We start from the raw sequence: 25,701 nt of genomic DNA, 5'->3' as shown, positions 1-25,701 counted from the left end.
AGCGGGGCGGGAACTGAGGTCCCCCACCTGTCCTCCCGGAGTCTGGCCAGGGAGGACCTACATGATTTGGGGCAGGACCTGGGGACCCGTGGAAACAGGCTGCCGCGTGACCTTGGGGGAGTCAAGGGCACTCCTAGGCCTGACTGTCGGGACCGAAGATCGGGCTGGTGGTCCGCGGAGGTCGGCTCCCCGACACCAGCCCTTGCCCCCTCCCCCATCACGTAGGGCGGCAAAGCCCCACGTGGACACAGCGCCCCTCCGACGCGCGGACCTGCCACTTCGCGGGCGCTTCTTGGCCGCGGGTGGAGAATGGGACCCCGGGGCGGACCGAAGGGGGCGGGGCCTCACCGACGACCGCGCTCTTCCGACCCAGGCTGCGTCCCGACTGCCGCCCGCGTGGGGCGTGGGGGCCGCACGGGGCGCGCCGCCCGCGGTCGCCCCCCCCCGGGTCCCCCGCAGGCCGCCGCCGCGCCCCCTCGGCCCCTCCCCGCTGCGAGCCGAGAGCCCGCACCCCCGCGCCGGGCCTTGGTACGCGCCGCCGGGCGGGCCGGGCCCGGCGGGGCGGGTCCCGGGGCGGGTCCCGGGGCGGGTCCCCGCCGCCCCCGCCGGACCAGGCGGCCGGCAGCCCGCGCGCCCCGCACAGCATGGGGAGGCGCTGCTGGCGGCGGCGCGCCCTGGCGGCCGCGTGTCTGGGCGCCGCGCTCTTACTTCTGGGCGCCGCGCCCCGCGCCCTGCGCCCGGGTGAGTGCCCGCCGGGCCCCTGCACTGGGGCACCGGCCGTCTCCTCCCGCGCTGGGGGGCAGGGGTGGGGGGGGCTTGCCGCCCTTGGGGGTCGGTCTCCCCACGCCCGCGAGGCGCGATCTTTCGGGCCCCGCAGCCCGGGGACCCGGGCCAGTTGTGGGCGGCAGAGGGCATTGGGCCCACGCAGGGAGGCAGCCTCGTTGACCTCGCCCGCGCCCCCCGGGCGCCTGGAAGCCCCCGGACAGACGCGGTCCAGCGCGGGCCGGGGAAGCCTGGCGCTGCCCCGTCCGAAGGCGGCCCCCCGAGCCCCGGGCGCTGCTGCTGAGGCGCCCTGCTCGGCCCTGAGTTCACCCCGGGAAGGACCGGGGCTCCTCTGCACCCACTGCACGGTCTGGTTGGAGAAACTGAGGCAGCTAGTCGTGACTCCGCAGTGCGCGTAGTGGTTGCTGCTTTGGGCCAGGCTTGTGCTCCCTTCATCTCCCCCTTTCACAAAGGGGGAAACTGAGGCAGAGAGACTGTGGGGGCAGGTGTGGATGGCCAGTGTGCTGGCTGCACAGCCGGCCTGGGGCCCGAGATGCCCCCGCAGCAGCCCGTTCCCACCTCTGGCTCTGTTTGCCTTTCCCTGCTGTGGGTGTGTTGGGGGGCTGGGGGTGCGGGGGTAGGTCTCCCCTCCCTCCAGCGGCCGTGTGGGCTCTGTGAGAATCCTCCGAGTCCCGTCTTTGCAGCCTCACAGGCAGGGTGTCAGGGAGTGAGTAAGCTGGCGCCCGGGCTGACGGGGACTGTGGCGTGGAGTCAGGGTGGCCCAGGAAAGGAAGCTGAGAGTCTGTTGGGGGGGGGGGGGCACTCACCCACCTGGCTGGGTCTGGGTTAGTGGTTAAGGGTCATTCCTCAGCCTTACCTGCTGGTTGACCTAGTCCGTCCCCTCCCAGGTCCTCAGTAGTCCCATCTACCAGATGGGGTTCCCAGGTTCTTCCTTCCCGGCCTCGCGGGCAGTGAGACTGAGAGAGTGGAAGAAACTCGGTTCTGAGCCTCTTCTTCGGCCGGCCGTGCGCCCGCATCCCGCGGTGGGGGGCTGCCGTCTGCTTTCCCTCCAACGCCACCACTGCCTCCGGGCTGGGGGCCAGGCTTTGGCGGGGGGCCCGGTGAGCAGGGCTTAGGGAGGACCCCCGAGCGTGTTCACAGAGTTCTGCCCAGTCACCCTCCGGCTCGCGCTGCCCCCCCACGTCAGGACTCAGCCCCCCAGACGCGGACCTGTCTCCAGGCCATGCTCAGCCTCTCCCTCACCGCCCCCGATCCGTGAGCAGGCGGGCCATCTGGGAGGGGTGCTCCTGTGTCTCAGCGGAGTGTCCCCAGCAGTGCGGGCTGTGGTCCTAGGGTCTGTGGCTATGACAGTCTCTGTACCCAGTCACTCAGAGACAGATGTGTGCTCAGGCCCTGGACTCCCAGCCCCCCGGGGTGTGGGGTGACAGAGAGAGAGAGAGAGAGAGGACTCCCAGCTCCGCCCCCCCTCCCTGGGCTCAGCCCCTGGGGTGGGGTGAGGGAGAGAGAAGGCCCCTGGGCCCCGGGGTGTGGGGTGCGTGTCCGGGGGGCGTATATGCAGAGGAGTAGGCACGTTTGGGGGAGCTCGTCTGTGTCTCCCCTGCCTGGACACCTCTCTCCCGCCGCCTCCTCTGCCCAGTTTGGAGGGAGGAGAAACGAGCCAGGGTACCGGTTCCCTTCTGCGCTTTGTTCCTTTGGACTCCCTTCTGCAAACGGAGCAGGAGCCAGAGAGGGTGACTCCCCTCGTCCGTTTTCAGTCATCATAGCCTTTGAGGGTGACCCTGGCCAAGGGGAGGTTCATCAGACCAGCCTACCCAACCTACGCTCTTGACTCTCTTTCCTCCTGGGCCACGAGCTAAAGCCCCCGACCTCAGAAGCCGTTTGGGGGTGCGCTTATGTTGGATCTTCAGGCACCTCGTGGGCCCGGAGGGGAGACAGCTGGGTGGAAAGGGGTTCCCTGCCAGCCGTCTGGCTAGAGGGGGTCCTGCCGTCCAGGGACTCTGAAAGTGGCCTCAGTAGGGCCTTCGGCGTCTCTGAGGGTGTCCCTGAAGCTGTGTCGGAGCTGGCAGGGGGGCTCTGGGCTCCAGGACTCAGGAGGAACATCAGCCTATAACTCCGGGCACGCAGGCCGGGCACTGGCCCCTCCTTGTCCAAAGCAGTGGGGCAGGGGCCATCTTAAGGACTGCCTCTGCGGGCCTGGGCGCCCTGGTGTGCATTTGCCAGCGGGGAAGTCCCCACCCTGGCCCCCCTGAGCCCCCAGGACGCCATCAGCGCTGACCTGGTGCTCAGGGTCCTGGGGACGAGGATGATGGCCGGACAAGGCGGGACCGCTGCCGGACACACTGCTGCCCTCGCCACCCCAGCCCCACCCCAGGGTCCCCGGGCACCTCCACTGTCACCCCCCGTCCCCTTCTACCTTTTGCTTCCTCTGCGTCCCAGCTTGACGACTGCCCTTCTGCGTGACCCTGTTGACCGTGGATCTGCTGGGCACGTGCTCATGCGAGGTGCCTTTCTAGGGCTCGGAACAAAACTTCCTAATATCCCTGCCCTTGCAGACCTTACGTTTCATGTTAAACATGCAGGGGCGCCTGGGGGGCTCAGTCGGTTAACAGTCGGACTTAGGCTCAGGTCATGATCTCACCATTCGTGGGGTCGAGCCCCGCGTCGGGCTCTGTGCTCACAGCTCAGAGGCTGGAGCCTGATTCAGGTTCTGTGTCTCCGTCTTTCTCTGCCCCTCCCCCGCTCCACTCTGTCTCTCTGTCTCAAAAATACATAAAACATTAAAAAAACAATCCACGTCACTGGTCTGCATCCTCTGCCCCCCCGAAGCAGTCAGGGAGTGTCTCAATGCCACCCTTTAAGTCCCCCACCTGCTGGCTCACAGGGGCCTCACTGGGCAGTGCCCGATTCCACCCTCACCTCCCTCCACCCCCGTCCTGGGTTTGCAGGGTTGAGCATCTTCCCTGGAGCTGGAAGTCTCTGCCCACTTCCAGGGGACCGGGTTGGGGACAGGAAGGGAGGGTGTGGAAGAAGTTTGGATGGACGGGGTTATATGCCCAGGGGAGGCCGCCTGTGCCTTCCAGGCCGATTGCTGTGTTCCTTCCCTGCAGGCCACCTGCCTTCCCCGGGCGTCGGTGCTTCCTGTCCGAGAGCCAGGGTGATGTGTGCTGAGATCTCCCCCGCCGCCCTCTGGGAGGGTGTCCAGGCGGGGAAGGGCCCCGGAAGCTGCCGTGGGGATCTTGGCTTCTCTCCCTCTCCCTCTCTGTCCCCTTCCTTCTCTGGGACCACAGCGCCCTCAGGCCCCAGGGCCAACTCTTCAGACAGAGCACAGGATGCAGGGGGCGCCTTTGGAGTCGTGTGGCCCCGCGGCCCTGGCGGCAGCCGTTGCTTTTCATGGGAACCGGCATTGTGGTTCTGTGCAGAGTAAATGCAGAAATGCCCGACGGCCACTGGGGAGCCAAGGTGCCAGGGCTGAGGCGGGTCACCGGGGACGGACACGGGCCTGGCCTTGAGCTGAACGGGGCCCCTCAGTGCAGAAGCCAGGGATCTTCGCAGGGGCAGCTACAGGAGGCCGGGAGCAGGCGGCCTGCCCTGCGTCTGCTGCCGCGCGCTGAGCCCCACCCCGGAGGGCCCCCCTCGTCCGCCAGGAGGGGCGATTAGTCTTTATATAAATATTCACTGGCTCTAGATGAGTTACAGGGGCTACAAGAAAACAAGACAGCCCCTTTCACAGAGCCAGCCTTCCGGAGAGGCAGCCAGACATCAACCCCTGTGCAAACCCCGTTATTTCAGCGGTAGTAAGTGCCGTGAATAAATTAAAAGGAGAGCCTGGGAAAGCTCCTGGCGAGGAGCGCTGCTCACTGGGGAGACCCTCTTTCCAGAGGGGACATCTGAGTGGAAATCTGAACAAGAAGTGCTCCTCTAAAGTATAAGGATTCCTGGAGGAGCATCCCAGCCAGAGGGAACAGGTAGTGCAAAGGCCCTGAGGCAGGGACCCCCTGATGTGTTCACTGATTGGCAGAAGGACCGGCGTGGCTGGAGCTGGGGGTGGGGGAGAGGCCGGAGGTGGACCAGGAGGGTTCTGGGAAGAAACGGGAGTTTGTTGTTAGCCGGTGGGAAGCCATGAAGGTTTTAATTAGGAGGCTGAGTGAGGACACGCCTGTGACTGTGCTGGGCCTTGTGCGGACCACCGCGGAGGGGGCGAGGGGGCGGGGCGGGGGCGGGCAGTTCGTAACCAGCCTGGAGGCAGAGGTGACGGGAGTACACCCAAGAATGATCTGGGCAGGTCAGGGGTACCATTCCAGGTGGTTTGTGGACTTCAGCAAATAGAGCTTGAGTTTTTCATTTCCTTAATATTTATTTATTTTGGGGAGACACAGAATCTGAAACAGGCTCCAGGCTCTGAGCTGTCAGCACTGAGCCGGATGCGGGGCTCGAACCCACGAAGCATGGAGTCATGACCTGGGCTGAAGTTGGGTGGGGGGCCGAGTCTGCATTTTAAATACAAGTGGAGAAGTCTCTGTTTCTCTTCAGGAAGGAGAAGGGAGGGGGATTGTTTTTTGTTTGTGAAGCGCTTGTCAACGTGTTCCTCCCTGAGCCTGCTGGCCTGGGGGCATGTCCCTGACCCTGGGGCATGGAGGTCACCCCGGCGGGTCACCTGGGGGACTGAATGGGCTAGGGGAACCAGCCCTCCGCCCTCCCCCCTGCCTGTCCGATCTTGCAACACTGTGTCCAGCTACAATCATTAACCAGAAACCGTGTCGCCATCCTCGCTCCCTGGACCTGGAGCCACCAGTGGCCGCCCCAGCCCCCAGTGGTGAAGTCTCAAAGGGCCCACGGAATGCCCTGCCCCCGCGCCCTGCCCAGCTGCAAGGGGCACCCAGAGCCTCTCCTTAGGGGTGGGTGTGCCCAGGACCGTTCACTGGGTTCTGCCTTCGGTTTCCCCGGGTGGCGGCTCCCCCGCCCCCGCAGGTGTGGGGAGGAGGGGCGGGGCAGGGCCGGTGCCCAGGGATGTGCCCTCAGGGGCGCGCACGCGCCCTGGCCTGGGGTCAGGTCCTGTTTCTGGCCTTTGCTTGCTGTGGGGCCGCAGGCGTGTTTCTTTGCCTCTCTGAGCCTCGGTTTCCCCGTCTGTCAGTGCAGATGAGAATAGTTTCTACCTGGTTCGAGTGAGGGTGTCAGCGCAGAGCACAGTGCCAGGCGCTGGTCAGCCCAGGGCTGTGCCTCGGTGCTTCGTCCCTGCCACCCCCCCGCCCTAACCCTGCCCCGTTTGCCCTCGGCCGTGCCCTCCTGGGGGCCTCCTCCCCTCTGCAGTGGGCACCCCAGGGAGTCGGGCTGTCTTTGCACCCGCCTGCTGGATCCGGGCTGGGAGTGCTCTCCAGGCCAGGGCTGCATGGTGCCCATGGCCAGGGTCCCTTTGGGCCTGGGTGGGGGGCCCTCCCGGACCGCGGGCACCTCACGCCCCGGTGCTTCCTGTCTTTCCACCCCTGCTGGTTTGCTCTGAGCTGCTTCAAACCTCTAGCTGTGTCACTTCTGTGACCTGGTTCCCCTTCTCCCGGCCTCTGTCCCTGGCCTGTGTGTGGCTCTGGCTCTGTCTGCGTCTCTGGCACCCCCCCTCCCCCCCCCCACCCGCCAACACCACTCTTCCCCCCTTTCAACCTTCTGCTATTTTTGTCTCTTTTTTCAAAGCAGAACCCGGCGTGGTTTTGCCTGTGGCTGCCCTGGGCTGGCCCGGCCCCCCTGGGCTGTGAGGCTGGGCCACTGCCTGGCTCTCCGTGGCTCGTTGGCTCCGTGGTGCCCCTGGCAGGCGCCTGGGACCCGGAGCCCGGCAGAGGGGCTGCGCAGTGGAGGATCGGGGCAACCAGAGTGGGGGCTGCGGAGGCCCCGGTGTGGCCCTAATTGGGGCCCCCCTGCCCTCCCAGCCAAGCCCCCAGCTTTGCAGAGTTGGGGGCTGGATGGAAGGATGGTCAAGGCCGTCCCCTCCTGGCCCTCCTCTCGGTCCCCCTCCCGGGCCAGCCTGCCCGTCCCACTGGGCTGTAAGTTCTTCTCATCTGTGGTGGTGGGAAGGGGTGGGGCTGGGCGGGGGTGGCCAGCCCTGTAATCACCGGCCACGGCTGCTCTATAAATAGGGGCTCCCTCTGGTGCCTGCTCCCTCTGACCCTCCACCCACTGGCCCCTGAGGTCTGGTTTAGGACCCACTTTCCTGCATTCTGTGGCCTGAGGAGGAAATGAGAGGCCCTGTGCAAGGGTGGTGTTTCTGAAGGTGGGGGGCCTCCACGTTGTGGGGCCTTGGGGTGGAAGTGGGCCCAGGTTTGCCTTGCTGTCCCTGGAGCACACACTCCCCCCCGCCCCCCGCCTGGTGGGTCCCAGCCCTTCCTCAGACCCCAGCTGTGGCCCTCAGAGCCCACTGGGTGACCCTGGGTCATGGGTGGCACTTGTGCAGAATGGTGACCGGGTCCCCTGCCTCCCTGGGCTGTGGGTGGCGCTGTGTTACCGTAACGGCACTTCCTGGTGACTGCTGCTACGCTCAGGCCAACATGGCTGCCCCGAGTCGGGGGCCTCCCTGCCCTGTGAGGGGCCGGCCAACATGGCTGCCCCGTCTGGTCAGCTCATCGTCTCAACAGCCGTGTTCCCGGGAGACAGAGGTCCCAGCCCTTGGACCACTGGTGAATCATAGGACACGGTTGGGCCCCGAGGGCCTCACCTTCGCCCCGCACCCTGGCCACAGAACAGCCCAGGCCTTGTTCCCAGGACACGGGAGCGGGGAAGGAGCCTGAGGCCCCGGGTCAGTGGTCAGGTGCACACAGAAGGTTCTGGAGGCCAAGGCAAGGGCAATCTGTTGTTTATGCATCATTCAGCCAACCTCCGCAGGCAGTGCTGCCGTACAGCGGTTCTCCCGCGGGCTCCTGGGCCAGCAGCGTCAGCATTACCTGGGGGCTGTTACAAATGTGGGTTCCTGCCCCCTCAAAGTCCACTGGGTGGGGGGCCGGGTGATCTATGTTTTCGTTGGCCCCATGCATGCTGAAGTTTGACAACCACTACTCATGGTCAGTTTGCCAACAGATAATCAAATTTTCAGTTAATCAAATTTTCTGAGTTTCTTTGTTCGTCAAAAACATGTCTTAAATCTTTTCAGTGAATATGTTCTTCTTGGCATCATCTTAGATTCTGCATTTCATTGAAAGCCAAGGGTCACGGAAACATCCGTTCTCCTTACGGGTATATTCTTTTCTCACATGACCCTGAATTCTTGAAGATCCTCTTCTTACGAACACACAATGTTCGTATGAATTCAAGAATATATTATGATAGCCGTGGAATATATTTAAATTTGTAAGCTAGATTTACATAAAATGGCCTTGCCTGTACCCTTTTTTATGATCAGTGATTTCATTTTCATTGACCTATAATTCTGACTCCATAAAAGCACTTTTTTAAAGGACATACTTCAGTGGTTTCTTAGCATATTTAAAAGTTGTGCGGAATGATCGCTATATAATTCCAGAATATTAGCGGTAGCGGTTGGCTCCCCTCTTTCCCAGTGGTTCCCCCTCCCCCACCCCTAGCACCCACTCATCTATTTTAATGTTACAAGGTTCAGCCATGCTGAAGCCATTGACCGTACGCTTTCCTTTTTATAGATGAATAGTATTCTTTTGTATGGATGGAGCACTGGTATTCATCCAGTCATCAGTTATTGGGCACCTGAGGTTTTAGTTATTAAAAATAATGCCATTGGGGACATTTGTGCATAAGGTTTTGTGTGAACGCTGTTTTCAGTTCTCCTGGGCGGGTACCTGGGTCTGGAATTGCTAGGTCATAGGGTAATTCTGTGCTTAACGCTTAACTTCCTTCCTCCAACTGTTGTTATTGTGGTAAAACACACATAACATAGCTTTGACTGTCTTATTCATTTTCAGGTGTGCCGTTCAGCGACATCAGTGTATTCATAGTGTTGTGTGACCATCATTCTAGACCTCTCTTCATCTTGTAAGACTGAAAGTCTGCGCCTGTTAGGGGCGCCTGGGTGGCTTAGTCGGTTAAGCGTCCGACTTTCGCTTAGGTCATGATCTCGCGGTTTGTGGGTTTGAGCCCCTCGTCGGGCTCTGTGCTAACTGCCAGCTCAGAGCCTGGAGCCTATTTCGGAGTCTGTGTCTCCCTCTCTCTCTGACCCTCCCCTGCTCACGCTGTCTCTCTCTCTCTCCTAGAAATAAATAAAAAATATTAAAAAAAAAAAAAAGTCTGCGCCTGTTAAATACCCCACATTCTCCCCTCTGCCACCCCAGCCACCACCATCTGCTTTCTAGCTCTGTGGTTTTTACTATTCTAGATACTCTCTAGGCAGAATCGTTCATTCGTTGTCCTTTTGTGACTGGCTTCCGTCACTCAGCATCGTCTGCTGAGGGCCCATCCAAGGTGTGGCCTGTGTCAGAGTTTCCTTGGTTTTCATTGTATGAAGAGACCCATTTTGCTTATCGGTTTATCTCCTCCGTGTTTGAGCTGTTGTGAATAATGCCGCTATGAGCATGGGTGTGCAGCTATCTCTTAAACACCTGCCTTTTCAATGCTTTCGGGTATGTACACAGAAGTGGAATTGCTGTGCTGTGTTAATTCCATTTTTCATTTTTTGGGGAGCCTCCCTGCTGTTTTCATAGCAGCTGTTCTGTGTTACATACCCACCAACAATGCACAGGTTTCCAGTTTCTCCACATCAACAACACTTGTTTTTGTTTTTTTTTTCTCTTTCTCTTTTTTTTTTTTGGATAGTAGTCATAATAATAGGTGTGAGGTGGTATCTCATTATTTTTTCTTCTTTTTCTAGTTCCTTAAGTTATGAACTTAAGTTGCTGATTTGAGATCCTTCTTGTTTGTTTGCTTGTGTATTGATTGATTGATTCATTCATTCATTTTTAATTTATTTTAGAGAGAGAAAGCATGAGCCGGGGAAGGGCGGGCAGAGGGGGAGAGAGAGTTTTAAGCAGGCTTCACACTCAGTATGGAGCCTGAAGTGGGGCTTCATCCCACAAGCCTGGGACCATAACCTGAGCTGAAATCAAGAGTTGGACCCTCAACCGACTAAGCCACCTAGGCACCCCTCTTGGTTATTTTTTTTTTTAATGTAAGCATTTATAGTTATAAATTTCCCCTAAGCATGTTCACTGCATCCCATAGGCTTATGTTGTTTTCATTTTTGTTTCCAAGTATTTTCTTTCTTTCTTTCTTTAATGTTTATTCATTTTTGAGAAACAGAGAAAAAAAAGTATGAGCAGGGGAGGGGCAGAGAGAGAAGGAGACACAGAATCTGAAGCAGCTCCAGGCTCTGAGCTGCCAGCACAGAGCCCGATGGGGGGCTCGAACCCACCAACTGTGAGATCATGACCTGAGCTGAAGTCAGACGCTCAACTGCCTGAGTCACCCAGGTGCCCCTGTCTTTAAGTATTTTCTAATTTCCCTTGTGATTTCTTCTTCGATCCACTGGTTGTTTAGAAGTGTGTTCTTTGATTTCTACAGATTGGTGAATTTTCCAGTTTTCCTTCTGTTACTGATTTCTGACTTCATCCCGCTGTGGTCAGAGAACATACCCTGTATGATATAAGGTCTTTTAAAATCGATCGCGACGTATTTTGTGGCCTAACCTATAGATTATCATGGAAAACCTTCCACATGTATTAGAGAAGAATGTGTTTGCTATTGTTGTTGGATAGAGTGTTTTTTCTGTGTCCATTAGATCTAGGTGGTTTCTTGTGCTGCTTAAGTCCTTGTTTCCCGTCTCATCTTCTATCTCGTTGCTCAGTCGGTACTGACTGGTGTACTGAAATCTCCAACTATTGTTGTAGAACTGTCTCTTTCTCCCACCTATTCTGTCCATTTTTGTTTCGTCTACTTTGATAGCCTGCCATTAGGTAAATAAATGTTTAAACTGTTCTGTCTTCGTGCTGTACTGAAACTTTTATTCATACATAAAGTACTTCTTTGTCTCTTGTAAAACTTCCTTGATTCAAAGTCTATTTTGTCTGATATTAATACAGCCACCTTTGCTCTATTTCGGTTATTATTTGCTTGAAGTTTTTTTTCCCCCCCATCCTTTTATTTCAGCCAGTTTGTATCACTGGATCTCAAATGAATCTCTTGTAGAACACAGAGTTGGGTCAGGTATTTTTATCCATTCTGCCAATTTCTGTATTTGGACTGGTGAGTTTAATCCTTTGACCTCTAAAGTCATTACTGATAAGGAGGAACGTCTGTCATTTTGCTATTTGTCTTCTTTATGCCTTACAGTGTTTTTTTTTTAATCCCTCATTTCCTGTATTACTGTCTCCTTTTGTGCTGAGTCCATTTATTTTTTGTAAATTCCTTTCCCATTTCCTGTGTGGCTACCATGGGGATTACATGTAATCCTAAAATTATACATTGTATTTTGCATTTATACAAGTTTAACCTTGAGAAATACAGAAATTTTTCTGTTACAGCTCTGTCCCCATCCCTGTCAGCTGTTATTATATAATTACACCTTTATACACAGTATGCCCACACACAGAAACTAGTGATCCTTTTAAATGCATTAGTCTCTTAAATTACGTAGAAAACAAAAATTTGGAGTTAACAATACTGGCTTTCAGACTGACACTTGTTTTTTTTTTTCCTTTAAATATATTAGTCTCTTTTAAATTATATAGAAAACGAAAAGTACAGTTACAAACTTCTGTTACAATAATATTAGCTTTTATAATTGCCATTGCCTTTATTGAGATCATTCCTTCTCCATACAGCTTTGGGTCACTGTCTAGTTTCCTTTCATTTCACCTTGCACAACTCCCCTCACCATTTCTGGCAGGGCAGGCCTAGTGGTCATGAACTCCCTCAACTTTTGTATATCTGGGAATGTCTTAAGTTCTCCCTCACTTTTGAAGGAGAGTTTTTTCAGATATAGGTTTGCTGATTGACAGGTTTCTTCTCCCCCCCCCCCCCCCCCCCCCCCCCCCCCCCCCCCCCGCTTTGCACACTTTGAATATATCATCTCATTGCCTTCTGGCCTCCAAAGTTTCTGGTGAGAAATTTACTCATATCTTATTGAGGCTCCCTTGTATGTGATGGGTCATCTGTCTCTGGCTGCTTTCAAGATTCTGTCTTTTGAAAGTTTGGTTATGACGTATCTTGGTGTGGATCTCCTTGGATTCATCTTACTTAGAGTTTCTTAAGCTTCTTGGATGTTTATATTCATGTCTCTCATGAAACTTGGGAAGTTTTCAGCCATCATGTCTTCAGATATTCTTTCTGCCCCTGCCTTTCTCTTCATCTCCTGGGACTCCCACAAGGAGTATGTTGATCTTGATGTTCTCCCACAGGCCCCTTACGTTCTGTTTATTCTTCTTTAATCTTTTTTCTTTCTGTTCCCTAGACTCAGTGATTTCCATTGTCCTGTCTTCAAGTTCACCGATACTTTTTTCTGGCTACTTAAACCTGTCTTTGAATACTTCCAGTGAATGTTTCATTTCAGTTGTTAAACATTTTAGCTCTAGGATTTCTTTTGAGTTTCTTTTTAAGTTTTCTACATCCTTACGGATATTCCATTTTGCTCATCCATCATTTTCTAGATCTTCTGCACATCTTCCTTTAGTTCTTGAAGCATCTTCAAGACAGTTGTCTTATAGTCTTTGTCTCCTATATCTGCCATCAGATTTTTTCCCCCAGGGTGTTTCTGTTGATTTATTTGCTTCATTTGAATGAACCATGCTTTCCTGTTTCTTTGTATAACTTCCAATTTTTCTGTTGGTGTTGAACACTGGACATTTGACTTTAATAATGTGGTGACTCTGGAAATCAGACTCTCTTTCTCAGTGATTGCTACTGTTAGCTTGTTTTTGTTTTTATGATTGTTGTAGGCTGTCTGTGCAAAGGTCCAGCCACAGTAGAAACCTAAGGTCTTCTTAGGTCTTTTTCTGAGCCTCTCCCTGGGCATTCCCAGTCAGTGTCTAATTTTCCCCATTTTTGCAGTTCTGAATGTTTTAGTGTTTCGTGTCAGGCTCCCAAAAGGGGGAAAAGAGAAAAATGAAAGGTGGGGAGAAGGGAACCAGTCCTTTAATCCCTTGGAAGTCACTTTATGTGGAGGGAGAGGGACTTGCAACAGTGTGGGGAAGGAACCTGATCAAAGGAGAGATCTCGGATATTTGGAGAATGGGATCCTTTCGTCCACCCCGCCTCCTGCACGCTGTCTGTAAGCCACTCCAGGAACACATGCACAGCCATCTGCCACGTGCTAAGAGCTGTAATCTGGGGAGTACTGCCACGTTAACGACATTGAATCTCCCAATCCACAAACTTGGCATATTTTCCCATCCATTCAGCTCTTCAGTTTCTTCCAGCGATGTCTTCTAGTTTTCAGAGACGAGTCTTGCACTTATTTTTGTTAAATTTAATCCTTAATATTTTCTTCTTTTTATGCTGTTGTAAGTGGAGATGTTTTTGTAATTTCAGTTTTGGGTTATTCATTACTAGTATTTAGAAATACGATATCGTGATGTATATTGATCTCTTATTCTACAATCTTGTTGAACTCATTTATTAGCTCTAATAGTTTGTGTGTTCCTTACACACACACACACACATCTATGTCATATATATATATTCATGTCATCTATGGTTACACATAATTTTACTTTTTCCTGTCCAATCTGGATGCCTTTTTTCTGTTTCTTGCCCAATACCCTGGCTAGAACTTCTAGAACATTGCTGAATAGAAGTAGTGAAAGTGGGCATCTTTTGTTTTGTACCTGATCTTAGAGGTAAAGCATCCATTTTTCACTAGTAAATATGTTAGCTGTGGGTTTTTTTTTTTCTAGATTGCTTATATCAGTTTGAAGAAGTTCCCTTCAGTTTCTAGTTCATTTAGTGTTTTTATTATGAAAGGGTGTTGGAAATTGTGGGACACTTTCTGCATAGACTGATACTTATATGGTTTTTTTTTTTAATTCTATTAATATGGTGTATTGCCTTGATTGGCTTTTATGTTGAACCACCCTTGCACTCCTGGGATAAGTCTTACTTGGTCATATATAAACCTTTTTATATGTTGATAGATTCAGTTTGATTTTTTTTTTTGAGGCTTTTGCATCTATGTTCATAAGAGATACTGCTCTGTAGTTTTCTTGTAATGTCTTTGTCTGGTTTTGGTATTAATTAATACTCAGCTCATATAATGAGTTGGGAGGTATTTTCCCTCTCCCCCCCATCTGTTTTGTTTTTTGGGAGTTATTTTGAGGGGGTGTAAAAGAGTTTAGAAGATGCTGGTGTCAATTCTTCTTTAAATACTTGATAAGATTCAGGGAGTGAGTCATCTGATTCTGGGCTTTTCTTTGTGGGAATTTTTTTCCATTATTACTTCAAAAAATTTTTTAATGTTTTATTTCTAGGAGAGAGAGAGAGAGAGAGAGCGAGCAGGGGAGGCTCAGAGAGACAGAGAGTCACAGACTCTGAAACAGGCTCCAGGCTCTGAGCTGACAGTCAGCACAGAGCCCGACACGGGGCTCGAACCCACGAACCACGGGATCATGACCTAAGCGAAAGTCGGATGCTTAACTGACTAACCCACCCAGGCGCCCCGATTTCCATTATTACTTCAATGTATTGTTATATGTCATTGAGATTGTCTATTTCTTTCGAGTCAATTTCAGGAATGTGTATCTTTTTAGGAGTCTGTCCATTTCATGTAGGTAATCTAACTTGCTTTTGTACAATTGTTCATACCTTTCTCATTTCTGTAAGATTCAGTACTAATGGCTTTTCTTTCATTCCTGCTTTTAGTCACTTGAGACTTCATTCTTCCCCCCCACCCCCAAGAGATGACTTTATTACACACACACACACACACACACACACACACACACACTGCATTTAACCATGTGCACATGTGCTAGGGCCACTGTGATGGTACCAGCCTTTCATTTTTATTTTTTTTGTTTTTAGTTTACTTATTTATTTTTAAATTTTTTTTTAATGTTTTATTTATTTCTAGGAGAGAGAGAGAGACAGCGTGAGCAGGGGAGGGTCAGAGAGAGAGGGATTCACAGACGGAAACAGGCTCCAGGCTCTGAGCTGGCAGTCAGCACAGAGCCCGACACGGGGCTCAAACCCACGAACCGCGAGATCACAACCTAAGCGAAAGTCGGACGCTTAACCGACTAAGCCACCCAGGAGCCCCTACTTATTTATTTTTAATTTATTTTTTAATTTACATCCAAGTTAGTTAGCATAGAGTGCAACAATGGTTTCAGGAATAGACTCCAGTGATTCATCCCCTATGTATAACACCCACTGCTCATCCCAACAAATGCCCTTCTTAATGCCCCTCATCCATTTAGCCCATCCCCCCACCCACAACCCCTCCAGCAACGCTGTTTGTTCTCCTTATTTAAGAGTCTCTTATGTTTTGTGGGGCGCCTGGGTGGCTTAGTCGGTTGAGCGTCCGTCTTTCGCTTAGGTCATGATCTCGCGGTTCGTGGGTTCGAGCCCCGCGTCGGGCTCTGTGCTGACTGCCAGCTCAGAGCCTGGAGCCTGTTTCCGTCTGTGACTCCCTCTCTCTCTGACCCTCCCCTGCTCACGCTGTCTCCCTCTCTCTCTCCTAGAAATAAATAGAAAAAAACATTAAAGAAAAAAAGAGTCTCTTATGTTTTGTCCCCTTCCTTGTTTTTATATTATTTTTGCTTCCCTTCCCTTATGCTCATCTGTTTTGTATTTTCAATTCCTCAGAAGTCATATGATATTTGTGTTTCTCTGACTGGCTAATTTCACTTAGCATCATGCTCTCTAGTTCCGTCCATGTAGTTGCAACTGGCAAGATTTCGTTCTTTTTGACTACTGAGTGATACTCCGTTGTATGTATATACACCCCATCTTCTTCATCCATTCATCCATTGATGGACATGTGGGCTCTTTCCATACTTTGGCTATTGTTGATGGCGCTGCTCTAAACATTGGGGGGCACGTGCCCCTTTGAAACAGCACACCTGTATCCTTGGATAAATACCTAGAAGTGCAATTGTGGGTCGTAGGGTGGTTTTACTTTTAGTTTTTTGAGGAATCTCCATACTGTTTTCCAGAGTGGCTGCACCAGCCACTTCATTCTTTTCTTCCTGGTCAGGCTAGCTAAAGTTTTGTCAATTTTGGTGATCTTTTTTTGAAGACGGCAGATACTTTATTCACTTATTAATAAGCATAATCACATTTTTTTTATGTTTTATTTATTTCTAGGAGTGAGAGAGAGAGAGACAGCGTGAGCAGGGGAGGGTCAGAGAGAGAGGGAGTCACAGACTGAAACAGGCTCCAGGCTCCGAGCTGGCGGTCAGCACAGAGCCTGACGCGGGGCTCGAACCCACGAACCGCGAGATCACGACCTAAGCGAAAGTCGGACGCTCAACCGACTAAGCCACCCAGGCGCCCCAAGCATAATCACATTTAAACATATTTAAGAAAAATATGATCAACAAGCATAAGATCATAAATCTCTGCTTACGTATATCAACTATATACTAAGAATATATTCATATTAATTGAATATGTAGGAAGATACTCCTTAAGACATATTTAAAGTAAAGGAATAACTTTAGGAAGCAGAGTGTTTGGTAGTTTTAGGAAGACTGAAGAGTGCAGCACAGAGACCGATAGACAGCATCCCTGCCCACCGTCTTCCAGTCTGGGAGACCGTGAACCCTGCATTTCCCGGGAAGTGGCTTACACACTGGCCAGCGAAGTTCAGGCTCCTGGGGGAGCCCACGGGGGGTCGTGTGACCTGCCGGGCTGTCGTTGGAGAAGCTGCAGCTTGGCTGTGCCGCCTGTCCCGCTCCCTAGCCCCTCCTGGCTGCCTGCACCCAGGGTCTGGGGAGGCTGGACAGCAGCCAGCTTGGCGAGCCCCTTCGGGCTCCGTGGACATGGGGTTGGCAGCGGTGGGGTGTGGGATGAAGGCGGATGGAGACAGGTGAGGCTGGTGGTCAGGCCTTTACCAGAGGGCTGGGCAACACCTTTCCTCGCTTCCCTGCCTGCCTGGCATCTTCCAGCTCCGAAGGGCGGGACACGGGGGCAGGTGAGACACGAGAGGGAAACTGAGTCCCAGAGGTAGATCACGTGTGCCCACGTGAGTTGCCAAGCCCCCCCAAGAGCCACAGCCAGCCACGTGATGCCTCTTTCCTTGTGCCCCACAGCCTTTGAAAACAGCCTGGGCTCTGGCTGGCTCGCGGGTAAGAGGCGGAGTCCCCTGCAGATGCTGTATGACTTGGACCAGGTAGGTGAACAGACCCGCATCCCCTGATGCCTCCCTCTACCTGCAGCCGCGGGAACCTGAGAGCCGGCGTGTAGACCTGCTGCCGTGGGGACTGGAGCCGCCCCGGGGCAGGGGGGGGGCGCGAACAGGCTTCCTGTGTGGTCAGGGCTCTGTGCAGAGAGGAGAATGCCCGTGACCAGGGCAAATCTTGGGGCGACTGGGAGATTGGGATCCCCAGCCACCCACCCACCTGACAGCAGACTGAGGTCACACCGTGCTGGGCGCTCTTCTCCGTGTGGCAGCTATAAAGGAGTGAGGCAGGCCTTTAGGAAGTCCAGTGGGGAGGCGGTGAACGAGGGAACCCCCAGATGTCAGTGCCCGCTGTGGCAGGGACACATGCAGGGAGCCCCGCCCTCGCAGTGTCCTGAGGCACGTGGACCGGGGGGCTTGCTGGCCCGTGCACCCCGCTCCTGCCCTGGGCCTGCTGGGAGCGCGCACACGGCTACACCCCACTGAGAGCCACAGGCCCCTGGCTCACACACGCCCCAGCAGGTACAAGGAGAAGCGCCCGTTCAGACAGCATGTGTGGAGCACCTACTGTATGCAGGCTGTGCTCAGGATGCTGCGGATCCAGCCCAGGCAGGTCAGCTGCGTCCCTGAGCCGGTGCAGCTGACGTTCCCAAGGGGAAGACACCATGCCATTGCCGCCCGCATTAACCTGTGACTGGTCCGCATCTAAAGAGGCAGTCCTGGTGCAATAAGAGAGGGGCCAGAGGGTTCTCGTTTGTTTTATTTTATTTATTTTTTTGCATCAAAAAAATTTTTTTTAGCATGTATTTATTTTTGAGAGACAGAGTACGAGTAGTGGAGGGGCGGAGAGAGAGGAAGACAGAATCGAAGTAGGCTGCAAGCTCCGAGCCATCAGCACGGAGCCTGATGCAGGGCTTAGACTCACAAACCGTCAGGTCATGACCTGGGCCGAACTCGAGCGCTTAACCGACTGAGCCACCCAGGCGCCCCCGTTGACCCTGTTTTATTTTTTTCACATGTATTTATTTTTGAGAGACAGAATGAGACGGAGCGCGAGCAGGGGAGGGGCAGAGAGAGAATCCGAAGCAGGCTCTGAGCGAACGTTCAGCACAAAACCCGGCGCGGGGCTCGAACCCACGAGCGGGGAGGTCATGACCTGAGCCGAAGTCGGATGCTTAACCGGCTGAGCCGCCCAGGCGCCCCTGAGGGTTCTAGTTTAGATGTGGGGAGAGAGATCGTCTCTGAGAAGGGACGCTGGCGCTGAGGCGTGCTGAAAAAAGTGTTGAGAAGCAACCAGTAGGCGGCCGAGTGCCTGGCCGTGAGGGGACAACAGAAGAGGGGGTTTGAGATGAGCCGGGGCAGGGGCAGGCGGCAGGTGGGCGGTGCCTGGCAGGTAAGAGGTAAGAGGGAGCCATGGAGGGTGCTGAGCCGGGAGAATGATCAGACAGGTCGTATAGGTAGCTGTTTACTGAATCCCTAAGGGCTGAGCCGAAGGGGCCCGTGGAGCGTATCTGACCCATGGCCTTGGGTTGCAGGCCTAGAGGCCTGGGTTCAGAGAGGGTGACTGCCTTGCTCCAGAACACACAGCAAGCTGAGGGCAGGCCAAGCTCTCTGGAGGTTCCTGGGCTCCCCTAGTTCAACAGGCTCCTGAGGGGCAGATGGAGCTGGCTCCGCCCCCTCCTGGCCTGAGGTCGCGCTGACTGTCGGGTGTCAGGGTCCTGGGGGCTCAGCCCCCTGCAGCTGGGGAAATCAAAGTAATAAAAACGGTCTGGCCAGTGAGCGCTCACTGTGTGCCGGACTCCGAAGTTCTGTGAACGTGTTCTGTCCTCACGGCAACCCTACGAGGTGGGGCTGTAGGGCTGTCGTTATCCCTGTTTACAGATGAGGAAACTGAGGCAAAGGGAGCCCCGGGACACAGAGAAGGTCACAGAGCTCAGAAGCTCTAGAGCCAGGCTAAGGTCCAATCGGGCCGGGAGAGATGCGAGCTGAGGCTGCAGGATTTGGTCCTGGACCAGCAAGCACAGCCCCCAGCTTCTGAGTCCTGAGTGGCCTGAGTTGGGGGTTCCGGCTTCCGTACTTGAGAGCTGTGGGCAGCTCGCTTCTGATCAGCTTTCTCCTTTGTATGGAGAGAGCATTGACCGTCTTGGTATTTACAGGGCTCCCAGGGACAGAAAAGCTGACTTTAAGCCATTAGGACAAGTTGGGGTTTACTTCCCAAGATGCTCAGAGACCAGCCAGCCCCCTGGAACGGCATCAGCGCGTTGCCCACCATCATCCTCTGGATGGTGCCGTCTCTTATATGTCTTGTTGCCTCATGACTGCAAAATGACTGCCAGGGCTCCGGACCTCTCCTCATAGGACAGTAGTCTGAGCAGAAAGGGAGGGGGCGGGCAAAGTTTTCTGTAGTCTTTCCTGGGACTCCTCTAGCCGACTTTCCTGCAATGTCCTTGGCCAAGTCCAAGCCCCATGTTCACCCCTGGACCCGTAGTAGCTTTTGTGAAGTCGTGTGAGGTTGCCGGGACTCATTCTTCCCCGGGGCTGGGCACGCGACCTACCACAGCTGAGGTCTGCCGGCAAGGAAGGTGGGTGACCGGCAGGTGGGCGGCCAAGATCCCGCGCCTCAGAAGGTAGGCTGGGTTGTCTGGAAGCTGAAGGCAGCCTTCTCCCGGCACGCATGTGAGGCCAGGCTTCTGAGGCTAATCCCGTGAGTCTGCCTTAGAGCGTAGGGGCCCCAGGCCCCCCCCAGCCATGGCTGAACCTGGCAGCCCCCCCGTCGGTGAGATGTTGAAAAGGTAACATAAGCACACGATAGGGCCTTCAACCCTCCGCAGAAGTTCAGGCGGGAAAGTGCCTCTCCTTCCCACCCTGGCCCTGCGGACCCCTCCGGGCGACCGGTTAGTTTCCCGTGTGCCCTTCCGGGCACGTTGTGGGCATGCGTGTAGGGTCCAGTGCTCGGTCATGTGCTTAGGTCGCTCTTCCAAAATCACACCTACAAGGCATGTTTACCCCTTTTCTCTGCTTTACGTTTCAGTTGTGAAAAATTCAGACACATGCAGAAGTGTATGTACATGGACCCTCCGTGTTCCCGTCAGCTCTTGTCCAGTCCAGACCCTTCTCCCTCCACCCATTCCCAGGATTATTTGGAAGCACATCCCAGCCTTGGTTATTCTGGGACAATTTGATTCTCTCTAAAAGAGACGTTCCCTGCAACTATCCTTTCTGAAACATTTATTTCCTTCCCCAACCCTTTTTTTTTACTTTTAATTTTTTTCCTGACGTTTATTTATCTTTGAGAGGGAGAGACAGAGCATGAGCATGAGCAGGGGAGGGGCGGAGAGAGAGGGAGACACAGATTCCGAAGCAGCTCCAGGAGCCGAGGCGTCAGCACAGAGCCCGACGCGGGGCTCGAACTCACAAACCGCGAGATCGTGACCTGAGCCGAGGGACACTTAGCCGACTGAGCCACCCAGGCGCCCCTCCCCAACCCTTTTTAAACCCAAAGTGTGGCATGTTAACTCTTGTTCTGTACTTCAGTTTTTTTCACTTAAAGTATCTTGGATTTCTGCGGGATGCTTTTAAAGGCACCAGAAGCACAGGCGCGCGCGCGCGCGCGTGCACACACACACACACACACACACACACACACACACACTGTTCCCTCCCGGCCCCAGCATCAGATACTCTCCCGCAGGCACGGGGTACAGTGTCCGCCACCATTTCGGAGGCTGCTTTGTCCTCCTCTGCAATGGAAACACTCAGAAGGCTTTTTTCTTAACTGAGATATAACTCAAATACCATTAACATTCACTTTTAAAGTGTCCAAATCAGTGGTTTTTAGTGCATTGACAAGGCTGCATAAGCACCACTGTAGGTGCAGAACACGCTCATGACTCCAGAGAGGGGACCCAGCAGCAGTTAGCAGTCACCCCACCAGCCCCTGGCAACGAGCAGTGTGCTCTCTGTCTCTGTGCATCTATTCTGGACGTTTCTTCTGAATGGAATCTGTCCTACACCATGTGGCCTTTTGTGTCTGGCTTCTTTCACTTAACGTAGGCAATCTTTTCTTCTTTTAAATTTTTTTTAATGTTTTATTTATTTCTAGGAGAGAGAGAGAGAGAGAGACAGCGTGAGCAGGGGAGGGTCAGAGAGAGAGGGAGTCACAGACTCTGAAACAGCCTCCAGGCTCTGAGCTGGCAGTCAGCACAGAGCCCGACGCGGGGCTCGAACCCACGAACCGCGAGATCATGACCTGAGCGAAAGTCAGACGCTTAACCGACTAAGCCACCCAGGCGCCCTGAACGTCCGACTCTTGATGTTGGCTCGGGTCATGATCTCATGGTTCGTGAGTTTGAGCCCCATGTGCTGTCAGCATGGAGCCTGCTTGGGATTCTCTCTCTCTCTCTCTCTCTCTCTCTCTTTCTCCATGCTCGCTGTCACTGTCTCTCAAAATATATAAACATTAACAAAGAATTTCCTTCCTTTTATTGGCTGAATAGTATTCTATTGTATGGATATGCTACACGCTATTTATTCATTCATCGTTGATGGGACATCTGGGTCGTTTCCACCTTTTGGCTATTCTGACTAACGTTGCCGTGAACATTTGTTTACAAGTTTTGGCGGGACATATGTTTCCAGTTATCTTGGGTATATACCTCGATGTGGAAGGCTGGATCATATGTTTGTTTTGAGAAGCTGCCAAACTGCTTTCCACAACAGCTATATCATTTTACATTCTCAGCAGCAATGAAGGAATGTTCCATTTCCCCGCATCATCAACGTTTGTTGTTGTCTTTTTTTGTATTATTATTATATCTTGAAGGTTTTGAAGGCAATTTTGAGAAATTAAAAACACTCTCCTGGAAACTCTTGAGCTGAAAACCGGGAAGAGGAGGGGCGGGAGGGGTTAGAGGGTTCGTCTTGGAATGGAGAGCCTGTCCAGTGCAGAAGGGACTTGAAGAAAGGGGAGGCATGGGGGGCAGGGAAGTGGTGGCTTGCGTCCCATCGTGGCTGAGACAGGCTAGGAGGGGGTGGCCCAGGGGTCCTAACACTACCTAATTAATAGAGTCGTCAAGTGCCCAGAAAAGTTCCTGGCACACAGCAGGTGCTAGATAAAGGCTCGATGTTAGTATCTCACAGAGGAGGGACAGGCTTCATGGAGGGCGAGCTTCCTGCCCAAGCGCTGAGATTAGAGTTGCTCGGTGGTAATAAAAAGAAATCGAGACCCACAGGAACATGCAGAATTAGCCGATTTTATTACTGAACAGAAAATATCTCGGTGGCCTGCAAGTGGCTGCATTTTTCAACTCTTTCTGTGGAATTAAAGCTGCCGTTCTTTTTTTTTTTTTTTTTAATGTTTTATCCATTTGAGAGAGAGAGACAGTGTGAGCAGGGGAGGGTCAGAGAGGGAGACACAGAATCCGAAACAGGCTCCAGGCTCAGAGCTAGGTGTCAGCACACAGCCCGACGCGGGGCTTGAACCCACAAACCGTGAGATCATGACCTGAGCCGAAGTCGGACGCTTCACCGACTGAGCCACCCAGGCGCCCCTACAGCTGCCGTTCTTACACACTATCGTGCTTCGGGTAAAAAGTGAGCAGCTATTCAGTTTGCGCCCACGCTTGTCACGCTGATGATGTAACTGACATGACCACGCCGACGTGGTCATGCTCGCTATGAGGCCGCCTGGGTCCTGCGTGCCCAACACTTTGTCACGCGCGGCCTTCCACGTGCCTCGGGAGGTCAGAGCCATTGTCCCCCAAGTTCAAGTCTAGGGCAGACCCCTGGGCCCCGAATCGCAGGGCGATCTGCGGTCCCCGCCCCCCGCCGCCCCCCCCCCCCAATCCGTGGCGGCGGCCGGAGCGCGCGGGGCCGGCGGCGCTGACCCGTCCCCCGCCCTGTCGCCCGCAGGGCCCGCGCTCCGCCATGGCCGAGGTGCACCGGCAGCGGCGCGACCTGCTGCGGCGCGCCTGCAGCCGCCACACCCGGCGGCAGCGCCTGCTGGCGCCCGCGGACCTGCGGCACGTGCTGGTGGACGACGCGCACGGGCTGCTGTACTGCTACGTGCCCAAGGTGGCCTGCACCAACTGGAAGCGCGTGCTGCTGGCGCTGAGCGGCCGCGCGCGCGGCGACCCGCGCGCCATCCCCGCGCACGAGGCGCACGCGCCCGGCCGCCTGCCGTCGCTGGCCGACTTCGGCCCGGCCGAGATCAACCGGCGGCTGCGCGCCTACCTGGCCGTGCTGTTCGTGCGCGAGCCCTTCGAGCGCCTGGCGTCCGCCTACCGCAGCAAGCTGGCGCGGCCCTCCAGCCCCGCCTTCCAGCGGCGCTTCGGCACGCGCATCGTGCGGCGCCTGCGGCCGCGCGCGCTCCCCGAGGCGCGGGCGCGCGGCCACGACGTGCGCTTCGCCGAGTTCCTGGCCTACCTGCTGGACCCGCGCACGCGCCGCGACGAGCCCTTCAACGAGCACTGGGAGCGCGCGCACGCGCTCTGCCACCCGTGCCGCCTGCGCTACGACGTGCTGGGCAAGTTCGAGACGCTGGCGGACGACGCGGCCTTCGTGTTGGGCCTGCTGGGCGCGCCGGGGCTGCGCTTCCCCGCGCCGCCGCCCCGGGCGCAGGGGGCGGCCGCGCGCGACCTCGCCGAGCGCCTCTTCCGCGACGTCAGCCCCTTCTACCAGCGGCGCCTCTTCGACCTCTACAGGATGGACTTCCTGCTCTTCAACTACTCGGCGCCCCCCTACCTGCGGCTGCGCTGAGCCCCCGCCCCCGCCGCGCCCCCTGGAGGACCCCGCCCGCGCCCGCCGGTGCCACCGCCCGGGGTCCAGTCCCAGCGCCACCGCTCCCGCGATTCCCTGCCGGGCCGGCCCTTCTCCAGACCCCTGGGGGGGGGGGGCGGTCCAATGACTAGTATGTTTTCGTTTGAGGCCATGGGGGGGGTCAGCTTTGCGCCCCCACCCCCACCCCACCTGCCTGTGGTGCCACAGAGCAGACATGATGGCTGGTGCCGCCTCTTGGCCTCACCTGCCCTGGTCATCACAGGCCTCTCCCTCGGGGGCGCAGTGCCCTCGGATCGGCGCTTCCACGCTGCCCCCAGGCTTCTCCCTGTATGTGCCCCCCCCCACCTGTGGTCTCCCCGCGGCCAGATCCCAGGCCTCCCGTGTGCGCCCGCGGAGCCCCGAGTGCAGAAGGGTGGCCGCTTTTACAGGACCTTGGCGAGCCGGGGAGCTCATGGTTTTGAAATAAATGTTTGGTTACTTTCTGCCGTTTTGGAGCTGTCTCTGCTTCACGTTGCCGTGTGCTCTGCTGCGTGGGGCCGTCTGTCCGGCCTCAGTTTCCCTTCGCGGCCCAAGAAGGCCAGGTGGCCGGGAAGACGAGCTGAGACCGAGATGGAGAGCCTGGGTTACCTTCGCCCCGGGGCACAGGTATGAAGGGCTCTGTGGGCAGCGGGGGGAGGGTGGGGGGAAGGGGTCGGCGCACCGGGTCAGGGGCGACCTGGATTCTGGCCAGAAGGGCAACTGGGAAAACTTGGCGGAAAAGCTGACCTTTTGTTCTGTGTTAGGCTAAAGATCAAAGCAGAAGGCAGCTGTGTGTGTGTGTGTGTGTGTGTGTGTGTGTGTGTGTGTGTGTCTGCTTGGCAATGAGGATCCACCCTTCCGGCTTTGGGAACACAGCCAGCCGTGGGAGGCCTCCCTCGGGAAGGACTGAAAGCCCCCTTCGTGACTGGTTGAACATACGGTGTCCTTTTTCAATGACCTTGGATGACAGAGTAAAATGCCAGCACTTTGGTGGGAACGGGGCAGCGTATGCTTGAGGTCTGAGAAACACAAATAGAGCGCAGCTGAGGGAGGGCAGCTTGGCAGGGACGAGGCCAAACCCCTCTTGCGGTGCCCCCACACCCTGTCCTGAGGGCCTGTGAGCCCGGTCACAGGGCCAGGCTGGCCGGGGACGGGCGGCTTAGTCACATTCACGCCTCAGCCTCGGCGGCAGATCCCCTTCCTTCCCGGGCCGGTCCTGGGGTGCCTCCTTCTCAGGAGGCTGCGAGGCCTTCACGGACCCTGTGTCCACGGGCCCTGCCACGCGGGGAGGGGCTGCCGCTGGTGGCCTCGCCCCGCTGGGGGACCGTGGGAAGAAAGCCCAGGGCCCCCTGCATCCTGAAGTTGGTCACATGCAAACCTCATGGGCCACTGCCCACCCCCAGCTGATGGCCCCCGATGCACTGTGACCGCAGGGCCCACACCCCAGGCCCCTCCCTCCTCTCCCGCTTCGGCTCCGGCTGGCACCAGAGCGGCCCCAGGCTGACTGCCCACCCCTCGATGGCAAGGTCCCCGCTGGGTCACCCGGCGGCCTGAGGACGACGGTGTCCCCTGTGAATCGCCAGACGAGACCAGGAGGGAGCCCAGGTTTTCTGCGACAGCGCCGCGCCGGCTCCTAACGGATGGAAAGCCCACGCGTGGCACTTCAGTGTGCCACCAACTGCCTTTTATTTCCTGGTTCCCGCCCCCCAGAGCCGAGCCGGGTCAGTGCCCCCTCCCCCCCCCCCCCCCCCGCGGAAGCCACCCCAGGGGGGTCGGGTCGCAGAGAGTGGGTTAGAACGTTTTCACCTGCTGCTGCTCCTGGCTGTGTCGGGAAGGGTTCCCGGATC

At 55.3% G+C, this 25,701-nt stretch overlaps 1 protein-coding gene across 1 annotated transcript; it reads left to right on the top strand.

Moving 5' to 3' along the window:
- The first annotated feature begins 644 nt into the window (after nt 1-644).
- On the top strand, nt 645-24,325 carry CHST13 (carbohydrate sulfotransferase 13). The gene is made up of 3 exons (XM_039218541.1): nt 645-741; nt 16,971-17,050; nt 22,970-24,325. Exons 1-3 carry the CDS (start codon nt 645-647, stop codon nt 23,813-23,815), a joined length of 1,023 nt encoding a protein of 340 aa, XP_039074472.1. The 3' UTR covers nt 23,816-24,325.
- The last annotated feature ends 1,376 nt before the right edge of the window (nt 24,326-25,701 follow it).

The sequence above is a fragment of the Hyaena hyaena genome, unplaced genomic scaffold, assembly GCF_003009895.1.
Source record: "Hyaena hyaena isolate Hyena2069 unplaced genomic scaffold, ASM300989v1 scaffold_775, whole genome shotgun sequence".
Taxonomy (NCBI): domain Eukaryota; kingdom Metazoa; phylum Chordata; class Mammalia; order Carnivora; family Hyaenidae; genus Hyaena; species Hyaena hyaena.
The sequence above is the reverse complement of the archived record's forward strand: the minus strand, read 5'-3'. Positions and strand labels throughout refer to the sequence as shown.

What these genes read in the sequence shown, in the direction of transcription:
- CHST13 (XM_039218541.1), top strand. Translation starts at nt 645, where the DNA reads ATGGGGAGGCGCTGCTGGCGGCGGCGCGCCCTGGCGGCCGCGTGTCTG. An exon ending in GCCCCGCGCCCTGCGCCCGG is followed by an intron (nt 742 to 16,970) that starts GTGAGTGCCCGC and finishes TGTGCCCCACAG; the next exon opens with CCTTTGAAAACAGCCTGGGC. An exon ending in TGCTGTATGACTTGGACCAG is followed by an intron (nt 17,051 to 22,969) that starts GTAGGTGAACAG and finishes TGTCGCCCGCAG; the next exon opens with GGCCCGCGCTCCGCCATGGC.